This window comes from Vicugna pacos, chromosome 10, assembly GCF_048564905.1.
Source record: "Vicugna pacos chromosome 10, VicPac4, whole genome shotgun sequence".
NCBI classification, from domain to species: Eukaryota; Metazoa; Chordata; class Mammalia; order Artiodactyla; family Camelidae; genus Vicugna; species Vicugna pacos.
In genome coordinates this window covers 45,315,552-45,332,842 of record NC_132996.1, presented here as the reverse complement: position 1 = coordinate 45,332,842, position 17,291 = coordinate 45,315,552, and the positions used below count along the sequence as shown (strand labels likewise).

The 17,291-nt window shown below is 34.2% G+C and overlaps 1 protein-coding gene across 3 annotated transcripts in view; it reads right to left on the bottom strand.

Moving 5' to 3' along the window:
• The window catches only part of ANO3 (anoctamin 3), a 357,402-nt gene that overhangs the window by 105,838 nt on the left and 234,273 nt on the right, over window positions 1–17,291 (bottom strand). For all 3 annotated transcript variants that reach the window (XM_072969684.1, XM_072969685.1, XM_072969686.1), the window contains 2 exons: window positions 16,516–16,674; window positions 3,221–3,321 (listed from right to left, as the gene is read on the bottom strand). In XM_072969684.1, coding sequence (XP_072825785.1) covers window positions 3,221–3,321; window positions 16,516–16,674 — 260 coding nt within the window. The remainder of the gene's footprint in view (window positions 1–3,220; window positions 3,322–16,515; window positions 16,675–17,291) is intronic.

Sequence of the window (17,291 nt, the reverse complement as noted above, 5' to 3'; positions counted from 1 at the left end):
TTTAAAAAATGAATGTCATTTATAAAAAGCAAAACCAGTTGACTGAAGAACGGATCTTCTTCAAAACCTCCCCTGGAATGAAAAGTCACCATATCACACAGATTGGAGACCTAAGATCTAACTAATACAAACTGAGGTCACTCACAATCTGTCAAGGTAATTGTTTTAATGAACTTCTAAGGAAAAGAAACAAATAATTAAATTCGATACAGATTTCTTTAAAAATCAAAGTTATGAGAATACTGATTATTCTTTCAATTAGAGGTCCTCAAAAATTATCTGAAAAGTCAAGAGTAAGGGAAATGAGGGGAAAAAAGGTCAACGTGCTCTAATAGCCTTTCAGTTTTTTAAATTAATAAAATCCAACTGAGACGGTAGAAAGAGCTACATGAAATGTATGACATGTAGTTTCAGTTGCCATTGTCTTTCTAAGATTTTTTTCCCCATAGACTGTAGCAGAAGGAACATACTTTGAAAGTATATTGATAAAGAAAGGAAAAAACCACCTTCAAAATAATGAATGTCAAATATTTGGTGTTAAAGCAAACATGATAACTGACACTTTTTCATTTAATAAGAGTATTACTTCAAATTAATACTATGTCTTTGCCAGGATCTAAGAATCAAATGATTCCAAATTCCCTCTTTGGATAGCAAAAAGGAGCCAATCTTTTGGACTCCTGGCAAACATGTGTTTTGTTTAAAGTCCAGAGGAGGTATGTGGGTGATACGATCCTTTTTTAATGAGATATTTTAACACAATGTTCACTTAGCCTGAACAGAACACCTGAACACTGAAACCCACTAAAATGACATGTTTTGTGATAGTCTCTAAGGGTTTCTTCCTTTCAGATCTACAAGGAAATTAGTTTGTGCATAAATGCAACTATAACTCTTCTGAGAAACAGTGGCAGAATCTCAGGAATAGGAAAGGATGAAGGCACGTGAAACCAGTTAGACTTGACTTGGAATTTTTTGGCAATTTCTCTCTGATATCAGAAAGTAGGTTATTTCACATGTCACACGTCTTTTGCATCCTTGTTTATATCCTGCAGTCAAATTAGAACTTGTTAAAAACAATTTTGTGAGAATGTAAACGGATAAAATAATAGAGACCCACAATCCCACCCATCAGAAGCAATCATTTGTACCATATTAAATTTTCTCCCAATTTTATTTATTTTATTCAGTTTACATTGTTGGAATCACTTTGTATGAATAAATATATATCCTATATATTTTTATTTAAATTTTATTATTTATTATTTACCTAGAGTCATTAAGAAATTTTTGTACCCATTCATTTTATAAATGAATTATATTCCACTGCAAGGGTATACCTAACTTATTTAAATCCTCTACCACTGAGCATAGAAAATATTTCCATTTTTCACAATTATAAGTAATACTCTGGGGAATGTTTTTACATATTTTTCAATTAGCATCTTAAGATAAAAAGTGAAGGTTATGAAAAGCTTTAAGTCTCACAGAAAATAATTTCAAATTCAGTTTCAGAATATTTTATGAAGTTTGATTCCTACTGTAAGTCAACAGAGGTGATTATTCACCATATCTGCGCTAGGTTTGAAGACTGCTACTTGTGAAAGTCTTTGCTAATTTCATAAGTTAAAAACTAGCTCCCTGTTTTAACTCAGCATGATTTTGTGCAGCATGAATACATACAGACCAAATAAAAAGAAATCAGATAGAAACAAATGGCAAGTATTCTCCCATTATCAGACTGTAATAAGTCACATGTATGTCAAAAGACTTTTAGAAGGAGACACAGGGTCAGCAGGGAGAAATTCCTCAGAAGTCAAGAAATTAGAGCAGCACAGTGGATATTCACCTAGTTGTAACTCTCAAGATTAGTTCAGCTGAATGACCTCAACTGAAATCAGTCCTCTGTAGACTTCAAACTAATCCCGCCACCAATAGTACCTCATTCTTTCAGGGATCAAGTTTCATAAAAATGTACAAACTTCAGGTGCTCCTAGGTATCTGACTGATCATTTGTGTAGGTGCTAACGAACTGAAAAGACTTCTTTCCTTGATTCATCTTCTTTTGTTTTTTATTTTGTTATTTTTTTTTTTTTGCCAAGCTTTTCAAGGTTTTATTTGCTTATCTCGTAAATATTATCTGTATCTTTCAGCCAAGCAGGAATGGGAGTCACTTTAAGAATCTAATTCTAACATTGTCACAGTAAGAGTCCTCAGTAGTTGCCAACGCTTAATCAATTTCTGTTTTGTGGGCAATGACTGTGGTTGCCTCTTTCAAAGCCTGAGGTATTTCAAATAACTGAAAGAGATGGCGATCAATATCTCACATTCTGTCTTGAATACTGTGGAGGCTTGTCATGTGACCTGACACTGACTGTCAGCACTCTTACAGACTTGGCTTCTTCCATGGTATCAGGTCTGGGAAATTTCTCCATATTTTTTATTGCACTCTTACTGTTCAGTTATATTCATTACTTAGCAATTCTTTGACTTGGCATCTTATTACCCTGAATCTTTTAAAACCTCCTTAGCAGTTGATGAAGCATATTGAGCCTCAAATAAGTGTAAATGTTCATATCTTCAACATGAGTTAAAATTGCACATACTTGAAACACTGTTGAATATTATTTTGAGAAATGACGATGGAAAGTGATACAGTTTGCATTGAACACAAAATACACAATACTATTCAATTTTTGCTTGCCTATAGGAAGGACCAAAAAAATCTTCAAATCAAGATGGCTTTTCATTATCATTTATCCTTTAGTATTGAGGACAGAGCTAAGAAACCATCTGGCTGAAATGCACCTGAGGAATGATCCTTGTTAACTGCTATACAGAAAAGAACACTGTATACATAAGAATGCTACACACTTACACTTCCTGCCTTCCACAAAAATAGTAAGAATTCTGTCTACTCATATTAAATAAGATGCGAGACTAATCTTGGGAATTATAAGTTAAAATTTGAAAACAGCTATTTTTCCCTCCCACTGCTCAAGACCAGCTAGAAATGATATTAAGTGTCGAGGGAACCAGAAAATTTAGCACTTTAGGCAAGCAAAATTAGAAGAAAAATAAGTGTTCAAGACAACGTAAACTCTGGAAGAAAAAGCATTTTTTTCTGTAGAAAGAATTACCTTTATGGCTCTCAGTTTTTGCAAAAAACAGCCTCATCTTAATATACACTGAGACAGAATGAAATAAAATTTGAAAGTACCTGAAGGGCATTCTGATATTCAGCCTCTCTGCATACTTGCACAGCGTATCCCATGGAATGTGAATTTTAATAAACATGATATCAGGGTTTGCAACCGCCGGCTGCAATAGCAGAACAAGCACCACTTAGAATCAGCACTGATGATATCATGCCACAGTTTGATTTGAGGAAAAAAAAACATTGTTCCCTTGTCTACACACAAATCATTATCACCGATTTAAAGAGAGTTTATAGGAATAAAAATTCTTAATACAAAAATACCTTAATAAATACGTAATAATGCCACTGTGTGCAGGAAATAACCATCCATGTGAATGAGTGCGTTTTCTTCCCTTGATCGTTATTAAGACCCAGAATCCCCAGTAAGAACAATCATGAGCCAATTAGGAATCTGAAGTTATTCTTAGTGGACACTTTCTCATGATCCTGTCATTCCTGCACAGTGGGTGGGGCGTGGGGTAGACAACACTGATAGTTGCCACCAGTTATTCATTCACTTATTCTTCTAGCACATTTTATTAATTACTACTTGCTAGGTCCTAGGAAAATCCTGGGGATTAACAGAGTATAAATCTTACAAGTCCATGGCCTTACAGAGCTGCCAAATTTGCACGCTTACTCTAACCTTAAAAGGTGAGTATACTTTTTCCTGCAAGGTATCATAAGAATTTAAGTGTCTTTGATCTAGTTAAGAGATTTTTAAGCAAAATAAAGTATGCATCAGAATTATCTAAGAAGCATTTAATAAAATTGAGTGCCTTGGTCTAACTCTTAAGAATTCCCAGCATTGAATTCCATTGTTCTGAGTACTTTTGCTTGTACCTTTTTGAACCAGATAATCATCAAGAGTCCTAGATTTGGTCCTGTGGTCTAAAATAAGTAACTAAATAATTGACTACTTTGGCACTATATAGCATTCATGTTCACATTCTACTTGAAAAAAAAAAAACATAGGCGGTCATTTTTGGAATTTCCTACAATACCTGAGGCTCATAGAGCAAGTAAGAACTTTGCAGCCATTCTAGCAGTGATTTTCACAGAGCTTACCCCTCAAATGATGAGAGAAGCTGAGTTATGTGAAGGAAGAACTGCTCTTTGCTTCTATTCGGGCACACCTGTCAGGTTACACATAGCTGGACTCTATTTGGTTAACATCATTACTTTAAATTTCAGCTAGACAGAACATCCCAAGAAACATACCAATCTTAAAAACTCAAAAGTATGGAAGAAATTTATCAGTCAAATTTAAAATCATATATATTTAAAAATTAAATTGTACAAATTTCATAAATAGTCTTAAAGCCTTATGTTCTAGATATGGTTAATTTCAAGAATTTGCCAGAACAACCTTAAATTTATAGTACTCTTTTTAAAATAGTATTACTAGAGAGCCCTGGGATAATTATTGGATTAATATTCAGATGCAGATTCAGGCTGACCACCATTGCCACAGTTTCGCAGACCAGCATTTATCAAAGTTGGTTCCATGGAATATTATGGAAAAAGGCAGGGGGGGTAGGGGGAGGGTTGTGCCATGGTCAACACAATTTTGGGTTTCTTACTAGAGCACTCGTGAGATACTTTAATATGCAAGTGTTTGCTAAAATATATAGGAAGGTAAATAACATAAACTGAATTTCTTGAATTTTGAAAAAAAAAAACCCCTTGGTCCAAACACATACCACATCTGTTGACGTACTAGTATTTTGCAAATCACCATAGGAAAAATAGCAAAAGAGGCTTCCAGTGCAATTTACAAAGGGTTTTCCTTCTTTGAATATGTTTGCTTTAAATTAAAGACAAAGAATGATGAAAATAAAAATTGACAATGACAGAAGGCAAAGTATGTGCTAAATATCTACAGGCTTTGAATTCAGAACAAATTTACAAACTTAGCTATGCTTGAGGAAATAATGTGTATACTGTTTTAATGAGCACTAATTCATTCAAATAACTATTTATTCAAAAATATACCTTTTTTTACCCAGTTAGAAATCTGTCACTGTATAAGGAAAAAAAGAATAATTATGATATTAGTATCTCTAGGCTCTTTTTAGTGACTATCCCAGACTTGGTTGAAAGATTTCTGTGCAGGAGTGGTAGAGATAAGGATATCTTTACCAAATATTAAAAAAAAAAAATAGACATTCACCTATTTAAATGATTCTCTCACCTGAGGCAATTGTAAGATAAAGTATTTCATGCTTTGTTACAGTTTTTCCTGCCTTATCCATACAAGAGTTCTTGTATTCAAAATGATACTGAAGATCCTTCTTTTGAAATGATGGTGTTGTCTACTGGTATTATACCAACTTACTTTTCACTTACCAATCACAATTTATACTTCGTTAACCCTAACTGCGTACTTAGAAGAAATTACACGATATGGTATAAAGACCATAGTGTTTGGAATCACAAAGAGTTAAGGACAAATTCCATCTCTACAATTTAGCAGTTCTCTGACCTTGGGGAAATTACCTAACGTCTCTGATCCTCAGTTTTCTCTCCTAAGAAATGGAGTGAATGATCTTAACTTACAGAGTTATTGTGAGTCTTAGGGGAGACTGGACTATAAAGGACCCAAATATATGAGGTTATCTAGAATTCTCAGTTGACAGAATGCCTCTTGGATAGACCATGGCCAAAATAATGGCTAATTTCCAAGCTCAACTAGAATCTTTCTCTTTTTTCTTTTGGTCAGTAAATAGAGATGTGATTCATCTTTGGTGGAGACTTCCCTCTGGTTTTGTAAGCCTTCTCTAATAGGCTTTGAGTTATACAAGTATAAAGCCAGTAACAACCTATGATTTGGGGAAACCTCTGAAGTAGAGTGACTTGACTCAAGTGATTGAAGAGTTAAATATTTTTTCTGGTATATAGCCTGGGTATAAATTGTAATAAAACTGTATTTCTATAGATTATAGTTTCTTTGGAAATTTTATCTGTATGTATTTAAATTGTTCTATGCCTGTATGTTATTGTTTGTTCCTGGGGAGATGTGGGTTCTTTTTCAGCAGTTACTCAAAGATAGAGAAAATGAGACCCTCAGGATTACAGAAAACATATTTAGTGCTCATTTCCCCTAGGATCTAGAAGTGAGACCTCTATGAAAATTGATGAGTCTAGACTCAGACAACATCAGTCTATACCCATTAGTGACACCTTTTACATGTGGGATGATTTCAGACTCAAAAATCAAGCCCTTGAGAAATGCACTGATGTTGGATCATTGCATTCCCTTCAATAGTTTCACGCAAGTTTGAAAGTGAGGATCTCAATTGTGGAATAGGCAGATCTCGGGTCGAAAAATAGCCTCTTAGGAGCTGAGCCTTACTCCAGTATGCATGGAGAGCACACTCTCCCACAGAGCAGGATGGTTCCTGAAGCTTAGGCATGTTGGTTGCCAGAACACATAAGCAGCATGAAGGAGGAATGGCCAACACAGGCGTGGGTATTGGGAGAGATCTGGGAAGGTTTAACCTCCACAGCAGGAGAACCTGTGTTTCATTCTACCTGTTGGTTCCTGACTAGCTTTCCCTTACAATACACATAGCTAGAATCTGATCGCTCCCCACTTCCTCTGCAGCTACCACCCTGGTCTAAGTCACCACCACCTCTGGCTGAGATTCCTACAGTGCTTTCTAATGGAGCCTTTTTTCCACATTCTTGTTCCCAAAAGTCTATTGGCAGTGCAATGACCAGAGTTATTCTTTAAAAATCTAACTCAAACCATGTAACTTCTCAGAACCCCATTTCAGTCAAAGTGAAAACCAAAGTTTTGCCAAAGACCTATAAAGCCTTTTATCTCCCTCAATATCTTGCTAACCCCCCTCCTACTAGTCTCCCTCTTCCTCACTCTGAGTCCATCATTTGATCACTTGCTATTACTTGCCTGCTCTCACTCCATTGTTCTCACCTTTCTTTTTCCCCTATAGTATTTATTATCTTCTAATGAAGAAGTCTGCTTATTTATGTGCATACCATGAGAGAACAAATAATTGCTTTGTTCATTTATGTGTACCAAGCACCTAGTTCTATGCCAGGTGCACAGTAATCACTCACTAAGCATTTGTTTAATGAATGAATAAATGAATAAGTTTACTTATTTTGAATACACAGTCTGTGAAACTCGTACCTAAGCAAGAGATGATGAAGACAAGAAAGCAAACAAGCCAGAATTATTCTGGAAGAGGTACTAGGTCAGGATTCAAATTAGTATCATGAATGGCTGGCTTAGCACTGATTATTAATTAATTTCTGTCAACCTTTAAGCTGTGAAAAAAAATCTAATACACTTAAATAAAGGAGATGCTTTAGAAGAACTCTACCATCAATGAGCGAAACGTGAAGCTAAGTGCACACACAGCTAGAACATTTCTAATTTTGTATGCCTTAACTTTATACATACATAGATTTTTTTCCAAGCAGCATGACTCGTCTTCTCTTATAATTTCCTCAGCTTAATTTCTCTTTTGTTATACCTCTACTTAAAACAACAACAACAACAAAAACAAAAGTAGTTTTATTTTCTCGCAGCTACTGAGCAGGGGGTTGGTGAAGGGCTGGTGTTGGCAGGGAGAAAGATTACTTTCTCCCTTGGAATCAAAAGCTCCCAATCTGGCACTATTCTGTTCAGCTCTGATGAAGGCAGGCTTTTCCAAGGGAACAAAACACCCACTGCCTTCACACTTCACATTATTATTTAATTATTCCGTCCAAAATTCCCAAGAGGTAGAACATTCATTCTCGAGAGAAAAAGAAATTTAAAAATGTGTTTTTACAAGATCACTCTGCAAGTTGGTGGCAGAGAGCTCCAAAAAAAATAAATAAAATATGGAAGCTCATGGTATTAAGTCTAAGATAAGATAAAGACAAAATGCTGATATGATCTGGAAATATACTTGGATAACAAAGCATCTGTCCTGACTGTTACAGATCATCTACCTGTTCATTCACACAGCCTTCAAATACGCATCATTATCTGCTGGTGATGCGACCATCTAGAAACTGTCGACATCAACATGCAATTTAATGAGGATTTGAGACCTACTCTGTGCCAGGCTCAGTGCTTAACTCTGGCAAATGTACATTTAAAAAAAAAAAGGGAATTTGTTCCCAGGGGAATATGCTCATTTTTCAGCTAACAAATCCAATACTTGCTAACATTTTCACAATTTCATTTTCCCTTTCCTCCTGTCACAAGCCCTAAATATTTTCAATTTAATATTGATTAAAATCAGTTGCAAACAAAGTCCACAGCTTCTAGTAGTAGAAACTATAAGAGGAAATAAATCTTTGTGATAATGCAAAACATTGGCTATAATAGTTCAGATAACTATAAGTATTTATATACCAGTTGGTCATCAGTTAACATAAGATTTAAATTAAAAAACATATCTAGGTTCTATCTTAGAGAGTTACGTTTCTTTCTATGTTTGCTTGCTTAAAAGGGCAATACACATGATACTGATTTTTTTAAAAATGTGATTGGGAAAATTCCTGTTCTGTTCCCTTAAACTGTGTTTGTCATAGCAGGTTGCTTTTATACATTAACACTATGATAATTAATCTGGTCTAATGAACTCAACCATTTAAAAAAATCAATGTCATCATTCTTAGAATAGGAACATAGGTAAATGTATCTTTGGAGAGCAAAATAAATAACTGCAGAAAATGAACTTTGAAATGCAATCCCAGAATCTTAATATTCCTTGATACTATACTTGATTATTTCTAACTCTATACTGGCTCTTCCCAGTCACCCTCCCCAGAAGGCATTTTTTAAAATCTCATCAATCTTCTGTTTCCTCAGTCTTTCTTTCCCTTTTCTTCCCTGTCCTTCTCTTCTCTTCTCTCCCTGCTTCTCTCCATTCACGCTTCTTTCCTGGGTCTTCCTCGTCATCATTTAAACATGTCGTATAACAAAGAAAGAAAGAAAGACAGAAAGAAGTGAAACCTCATGAGACCTCGTTTCCCTCTCTGGGTGTCGCTCTTCATCCTCGCATTCACAGAGGAGCAAGCTGATGACATTTGCTGCTGCCTCTATTTTCCCACTATCCAGTCACTCTTCATGCCAAACTAGCTTTCAAGTCCATGTCTTCAAAGAAATGACTCACTGTTTTCACCAAAGATTTCTACATCCTCCAACTAACTGGGCCTCTTTCTTGTCCTACCTGACTTCTTAGCAGTATTTTGCCCTGGTAACCACTCTTCCCTGTGACTCCTCATCTCTTCGTCTTCCACCTATGTCCAACGCCTTCAATCATCTGTTTTCCTGTCCTACTTTTATAGGTTCACTCCTAGGTTTATTTTCTCCCCTCATTCTCTCTAGTGCTTTCATCATAATCACGGTTTATGTTACCATTTATAATCTAAAAACAAAGCATTTACCTTCAGTGTAGACTCCTGATTTGGGCTCTAGACACAAATTTCAAACATTGAGAAATAGAAGTAAAAATGTTTGAAATTTGTTTCTAGAGCCCAAATGAGGAGTCTACATTGAATGTAAATACTTTAGTTTTTATTTTGTATATTTTTATACTTTTGATTTTTTTACATAAGTTTTTTTTTTCTGTAATGTGATAAATATGTTTCTTTAAAACCCTAGAATGTTTAACTAAAATAGCAAGAGTGGTTTATTTTTGGATAATGAGACTATGAGAGATATGCTTTTACTTCTTATTTTTCTTTTTTAGAAAAGAATTTTCTGGTAATTTTATTGTTTCACTTGGTAAAAAAAATTCTTTAAAGAGCATTTTTAAAAAAACATTTGAAGAAAGGAAAGTTATAAGGGGTAAAATGACATTATATAATGATAAAAAGGTTGATTGTCCAAGAAGATATAACATTCTTAAACTGTATGTACCTAGTAATAGAGTCTCAAATTATGTGAGACAAAACTGGTAGAAATGTAAGGAGTAATAGATGAATCCACTATCTTAGTTGGAGACTTCAACACTCCTATATTAAAAATAGATCCAGCAGGCAGAAAATCAGCAAAGACATAGCTGAACTCAGTAATATCATCAATCAACAGAATATAACTGACATCTGTAGACTATTTTATCCAACAACAGAATACACATTTTTCTCAAGTTCACATGGACCATTCAGCAAAAAAGAGACTATTCTGGGACATAAAGTACACCTTAACGTATTTAAAAGAATGGAAACCATACAATGTGGTCTCTCAAACCACAGTAAAATGTAACTAGAAATGAATAACAGAAAGGTAACTGGAAAATCCCCAAATATATGGAGATTAAACAACATACTTCTAAATAACACATGAGATAAAGAAGAAATCTCAGAGTAAAAAATATTTTGAAATAAATAAAAATAAAAACACAATTTATCAAACTGTAAATATTCAATATTTAAGGACAGTGAAAGTAGTGCTTAAAGGAAAATTTATAGCATTGAATGCATATATTAGACAAAAAGAAAGAACTAAAATCAATAATCTGAGTTTCCACCTTAGGAAACTAGGGAAAAAGAGAGCAAATTAAACAGAAAAATAGAAGAAAAGAACAAGAATTAGAAATCAATGAGATTTAAAACAGGAAATCAATAGAAAAAAAAAATCAGTTAAACCCAAAGATGGCTCTTTGAAGAGATCAATGAATCAGTACAACTCTAGCCAGGCTAAGAAAAACAGACAACACAAATTACCAATATCAGAAATGAAAGAAGGAACATGGAGATTAAAAGATTAGTTAAAAAAATACTATGAACAACTCTAAGGCTACATTTAATAACCTAGATGAAATAAGCCAATTCCATGAAAGACACAATCTGTCAAAACTCACACAAAAGGAATATATCTGAATAATTCTATATGTATTAAAGAAATTGAATTGGTAATTAACAACCTTCCAAAACAGAAGGCACCAGGCCCAGATGAGTACACTGATGATTTCCACCAAACATTTAAGAAAGAAGTTGTACCAATTCTCTACAATCTCTTGCAGAGTATAGATGCAGAGAAAATACTTTCTTACCCATTTTAAGAGGCCAGCATTATCCTAATACCAAAATCAGACAGAGATATTTAGAGAAAACAAAACTACAGACCAATGTATCTCATCAACATAGATGCAACATTTTCAACAAAATATTAGCAACAGAATCCAATAATGTATTAAAAAATATACACCACAACCAACTGAGATTTATCCAAGTATGTAAGGCTGGTTTAATATTTGAAAATTAATTAATGTAATCCATCTCACAAAAAGGCTAAAAGAAAAAATCGTATGATCATATTAATAGATACAAAAAGACATTTGACAAAATACAACACCTGTTCATGATAAAAACTTGGAATAAACTAGGAATAGAAGGGAACTTCCTCAACTTGATAAAGAATATCTACAAAAAATGTTCAGCTAACATCATACTTAATGCTGAGAAACTAGAAGCTTTCCTAGTAAGATAAGGAACAAAGTAAGAATGTCCCCTCTCACCACTCCTTTTCAACATCGTACTGGAAATACTAGCTAATACACTATGGCACGAAAAGGACCTACAAGGTATACAGATTGGAAGGAAAGGAATAAAACTGACTTTGTTCACAACTGACATGATCATTACACAGAAGATTCAAATAAATAGACAAAAACCAAACAAACAAGCAAACAAACAAAAAATCTACCTCTTGAAACCAATAAGCAATTATAGCAGGGTTGAAGGATACAAGGTTAACATATAAAAGTCAACTGCTTCCCTATATACCAGCAATGATCATATAGAATTTAAAATTAAAAGCACAGTATCATTCAACGGTGAAAAACTCAAAAGTTTCCCACTAAAATCTGGGACAAGACAAGGATGCCCACTATCACCACTCCTATTCAATATAGTCCTGGAAGTCCTAGCCACAGCAATCAGGCAAGAGAAAGAAATAAAAGGGATCCAAATTGGAAAAGAAGAGGTAAAAGTGTCATTATATGCTGACGACATGTTACTATATATAGAAAACCCTAAAAGGTCCACAAAAAAGCTACTAGAGCTGATCAAAGAATTCAGCAAGGTAGCAGGTTACAAAATTAATGTTCAAAAATCAGTTGCCTTTCTTTACACTAACGATAAATCAACAGAAAAAGAAAGTAAAGAAACAATCCCCTTTAAAATAGCACCCAAAGTAATAAAATATCTGGGAATAAATCTAATCAAGGAGGCGAAAGAATTATACACAGAAAACTATAAACCATTGATGAAGGAAATTAAAGAAGACTTTAAAAAATGGAAAGATATTCCATGCTCTTGGATTGGAAGAATCAATATTGTTAAAATGGTCACACTGCCCAAGGCAATCTACAGATTTAATGCAATCCCTATCCAATTACCCAGGACATATTTCACAGAACTAGAACAAATCATAATAAAATTTATATGGAACCATCAAAGACCTAGAATTGCTAAAGCATTACTGAAGAGAAAGAAAGAGGCTGGAGGAATAACTCTCCCAGACTTCAGACAATACTATAGAGCTACAGTCATCAAGACAGCATGGTATTGGTACCAAAACAGACATATAGACCAATGGAACAGAATAGAGAGCCCAGAAATGAACCCACAAACTTTTGGTCAACTCATCTTCGACAAAGGAGGCAAGAATATACAATGGACTAAAGACAGCCTCTTCAGCAAGTGGTGTTGGGAAAACTGGACAGCAGCATGTAAAACAATGAAGCTAGAACACACCCTGACACCATATACAAAAATCAACTCAAAATGGATTAAAGACTTAAACATAAGACAAGATACAATAAACCTCCTAGAGGAAAACATAGGCCAAACATTATCTGACATACATTTCAAAAATTTTCTCCTAGAAGAAATAAAAGCAAGAATAAACAAATGGGACCTAATGAAACTTACAAGCTTCTGCAGAGCAAAGGAAACCAGAAATAAAACAAGAAGAAAACCTACGGAATGGGAGAAAATTTTTGCAAGTGAAACCGACAAAGGCTTGATCTCCAAAATATATAAACAGCTCATACGACTCAATAAGAAAAAAATAAACAACTCAATCCAAAAATGGGCAGAAGACCTAAACAAGCAATTCTCCAAGGAAGACATACAAATGATCAAAAAACACATGAAAAAATGTTCAATATCACTAATTATCAGAGAAATGCAAATCAAAACTACAATGAGGTATCACCTCACACCAGTCAGAATGGCCGTCATTCAAAAATCCAAAAATGACAAATGCTGGAGAGGCTGTGGAGAAAGGGGAACCCTCCTACACTGCTGGTAGGAATGCAGTTTGGTGCAGCCACTATGGAAAACAGTGTGGAGATTCCTCAAAAGATTAGGAAAAGACTTACCATATGACCCAGGAATCCCACTCCTGGGCTTGTACCCAGAAGGAAATCTACTTCAGGACGACACCTGCACCCCAATGTTCATAGCAGCACTATTTACAATAGCCAAAACATGGAAACAACCTAAATGTCCATCAACAGGTGACTGGATAAAGAAGAGGTGGTATATTTATACAATGGAATACTACTCAGCCATAAAAACCGACAACATAATGCCATTTGCAGCAACATGGATGCTCCTAGAGAATGTCATTCTAAGTGAAGTAAGCCAGAAAGAGAAAAAAAAATACCATATGAGATCGCTCATATGTGGAATCTAAAAAACAAAAACAAACAAACAAACAAAAACAAAGCATAAATACAGGACAGAAATAGACTCATGGACAGAGAATACAGATTTGTGGTTACCGGGGTGGGGGGCGGGGTAGAGGGTGGGAAGGGATAGACTGGGGTTTCAAAATTGTAGAATAGATAAACAAGATTACACTGGATAGCACAGGGAAATATACACAAAATGTTACGATAAATCACAGAGAAAAAAACGTGACAATGAGTGTGTATATGTCCATGAATGACTGAAAAATTGTGCTGAACACTGGAATTTGACACAACACTGTAAAATGATTATGAATCAATAAAAAATGTTAAAAAAAAGCACAGTATCATTTAATTACCACCCCAAAGAATTAAGTTCTTAGATGTAAATCAAATAAATACATGCAAGATCTACATCAGGGAGACTATAAAATTCTGATGAATGTGATCAAAGAAGAAAGAACTAAATAAATGAAGAGATATTCCATGTACATGGATAAGAAGACAGTGTTATTAAGATGTCAGTTCTTCCCAACTTGATCTACAGATTTAATGCAAGGACAATCAAAATTTCAACAAATTATCTTGTAAATATTGACAGGCTGATTATAAATTTTACATGAAAAGAAAAAAGACTCAGAATAGCCAATACAATGTTGAAGGAGAACAGCAAAGTTGGAGGATTGATAACCTGACTTCAATACTTACTCTAAAGCTGCAGTAGTGATATTGGTGAATGAATAAGCATGTAGATCAATGGAATAGAATAGTGAGCTCACAATTAGACCCACATAAACATCAACCTGACTTATAAAAGTCAACTGATTTTTTGCAAAGGAGCAAAAGTAATGCAATGGAGCAAAGACAATCTTCTAAACAAATGGTGCCGGAACAATTGGACATTCACATGTTAAAAAAAAATTAATCTAGACACAGGCCTAACACCTTTCATAAAAATTAAGTAAAAATGGATCACAGACCTAAATGTAAAATATAGCAGTCTTAGGAGATAACATTTGAGATAATTCATATGACCTTACATATATAATTTATATGAGATAATTTATAGTGAGGACTTTTGAGAGGTAACACTAAGTGCAAATACATGAAAGAAATGATTGATAAGCTGGACTCCTGCTTTGCAAGAGACAATGCCAAGAGCATGAGAAGAAAAGCCATAGACTGGGAGAAAACATTTGCAAAAGATCCACTTAATAAAGGAATATTATCCAAAATATGCAAAGAACTCTTAAAACTCAACAATAAAAAAAAAAAACTCAATTAGAAAACAAGGCAAAGATTTTAACAGACAACTCACCAAAGAAGATACACAGATGGTAAATAAGTTATGAAAAGATGTTCCACATCACAAGTCATCAGGAAAATTAAAAAAAAATTTTTAAAAATGAGATACCACTACACACCTATCAGAATGGCCAATGTCCAAGAATACTGACAATAGCAAGTCCTGGCAAAGATATAAAGCAACAGAGAACTCTATTCAGTGCTGGTGGGAATGCAAAATGGTACAGCTGTTTTGGAAGAGTTGGAGGTATCTTACAAAATTGAACATACTATTACCATACAATAATCAATTCAATCTTTGGTATTTACCCCAAGAAGCTGAAAATATATGTCCATCCAAAACCTGCACAAGGATGTTTACAATAGCTTTATTCATACGTCCCCAAACTAGTAAGCAACGAAGGGATCCTTCAATTGGTAAGTGAATAAATAAACTGTGGTATCTCCAGATAATGGAATATTATTCAGCACTAAAAAGAAATGAGCTGTACGGTCATGAAAAGACATTGAGCAAGCTTAAATGCATACCACTCAGTGAAATATGCCAATTTTCAAGGCTCCATGCTGTATGATTTCACTTATATGACATTCTGGAAAAGGCAAAACTATGGAGACTAAAAATATCAGGGGTTGGGGTGATGGACAGATTCAGAAGCAGAGCACAGATAATTTTAGAGCAATGAAAATACTTTGTATGATACTATAATATGCATACATGTTATTCACACATTTGTCCAAACCTATAGAATGCACAACACTAAGAGTGAACTGTAATGTAAATTATGGACTCTGAGTGATAATGAGGTGTCAATGTAGGTCATCAATTGTAACAAATATATCATTCTGGTAGGATATGCGGATTATAGGAGAGATTATGCATGTTGGAGGCTAAGGGGCATATGGGAAATCTCTGTATCTACCTCTCTATTCTTCTGTGATCCTCAACCTGCTTTAAAAAATAAAGTCTTTTAATAAAGCATTAAAGAAACTGGATTAGGAAGAAACAGTTCCATTCACAGTTCCAAGTAAACTCTTTTCTTTCAACATTTTTTTTTCTTTTCATAGGGTTTTGTAATTTACATTGGTATAATCATTCCTTCTTCAATTTTTACAATTATAAAAATAGTTATGCCCTTTGAAAAATATTTAAATTTATAGAAATGTATACAGTAAAATAGGAATACATTTTTAAATGGGACTATACATTTGCATTTCTTTTACATTTGGGAGAAAATCACTATACATTTTTAAAACTCATGCCTTACACACTTGCATACAAAACATAAATGATCATATCTCTTCCAGTATATTATATCACATAACTAATATTATTAAAGAACCTACCTCCTTTTCCAACATCAAGCCTTCTGCTCTTAGGTTCTTTTCAAATGTGTTTCTTTTGTCATACTGTATATTTGACTTTCGATAAACCAGGATGTAATCAATCCGTTTTTTGCCATCTTTGAATAGAAGTCCACTGGATGCTATGTAATTCATGTCATTCTGCAAATAAAGCAATGGTTGTTAGCAGTGTAGGTTAGACAAGCACACACATTTTGATTTCAGTCACTTCCACTTGAATATTGGCAATCCAATATAAAAATGTCTTTACATTCCAATTATGAGATATGGAAAGATCATTTAAAAAATTTAAAATCTACAGTAAGAGACAAGCTAGAGTGATGTTCCAGGATTTGAAATCAGGCAGACACCAGAATAGAACATGGATCCCCTGATATTAGCATCAAAATGCATATGTTTTACTCAGTAAGATTCTATAAAAATGATACCAGCTTACAAATGTTGAGCATTTGCTCAAAATCAGGCCCAGACATAAATGCTTTACATGTTTTATCTTATTTAATACTCAAACTTGCATTTCAAAGGTAAAGACACCGGCACTTAAACATAAGTACTGAGAACTGAAATTAACATAATTTCCTATATTAAATAATACTCAGGCCAGACATTATTTTCCTAAACCCATGTTCAACAACACTAAACCAAACAATAATTCTGAGCTTCTTGCTCCAAGAAGTACTTGCTCTCAAAATATAAGACTATGCTTCAACTAACATAGCTTCTTTTCAAGACTAATCACTTGCTTTTTAAGACTGCTT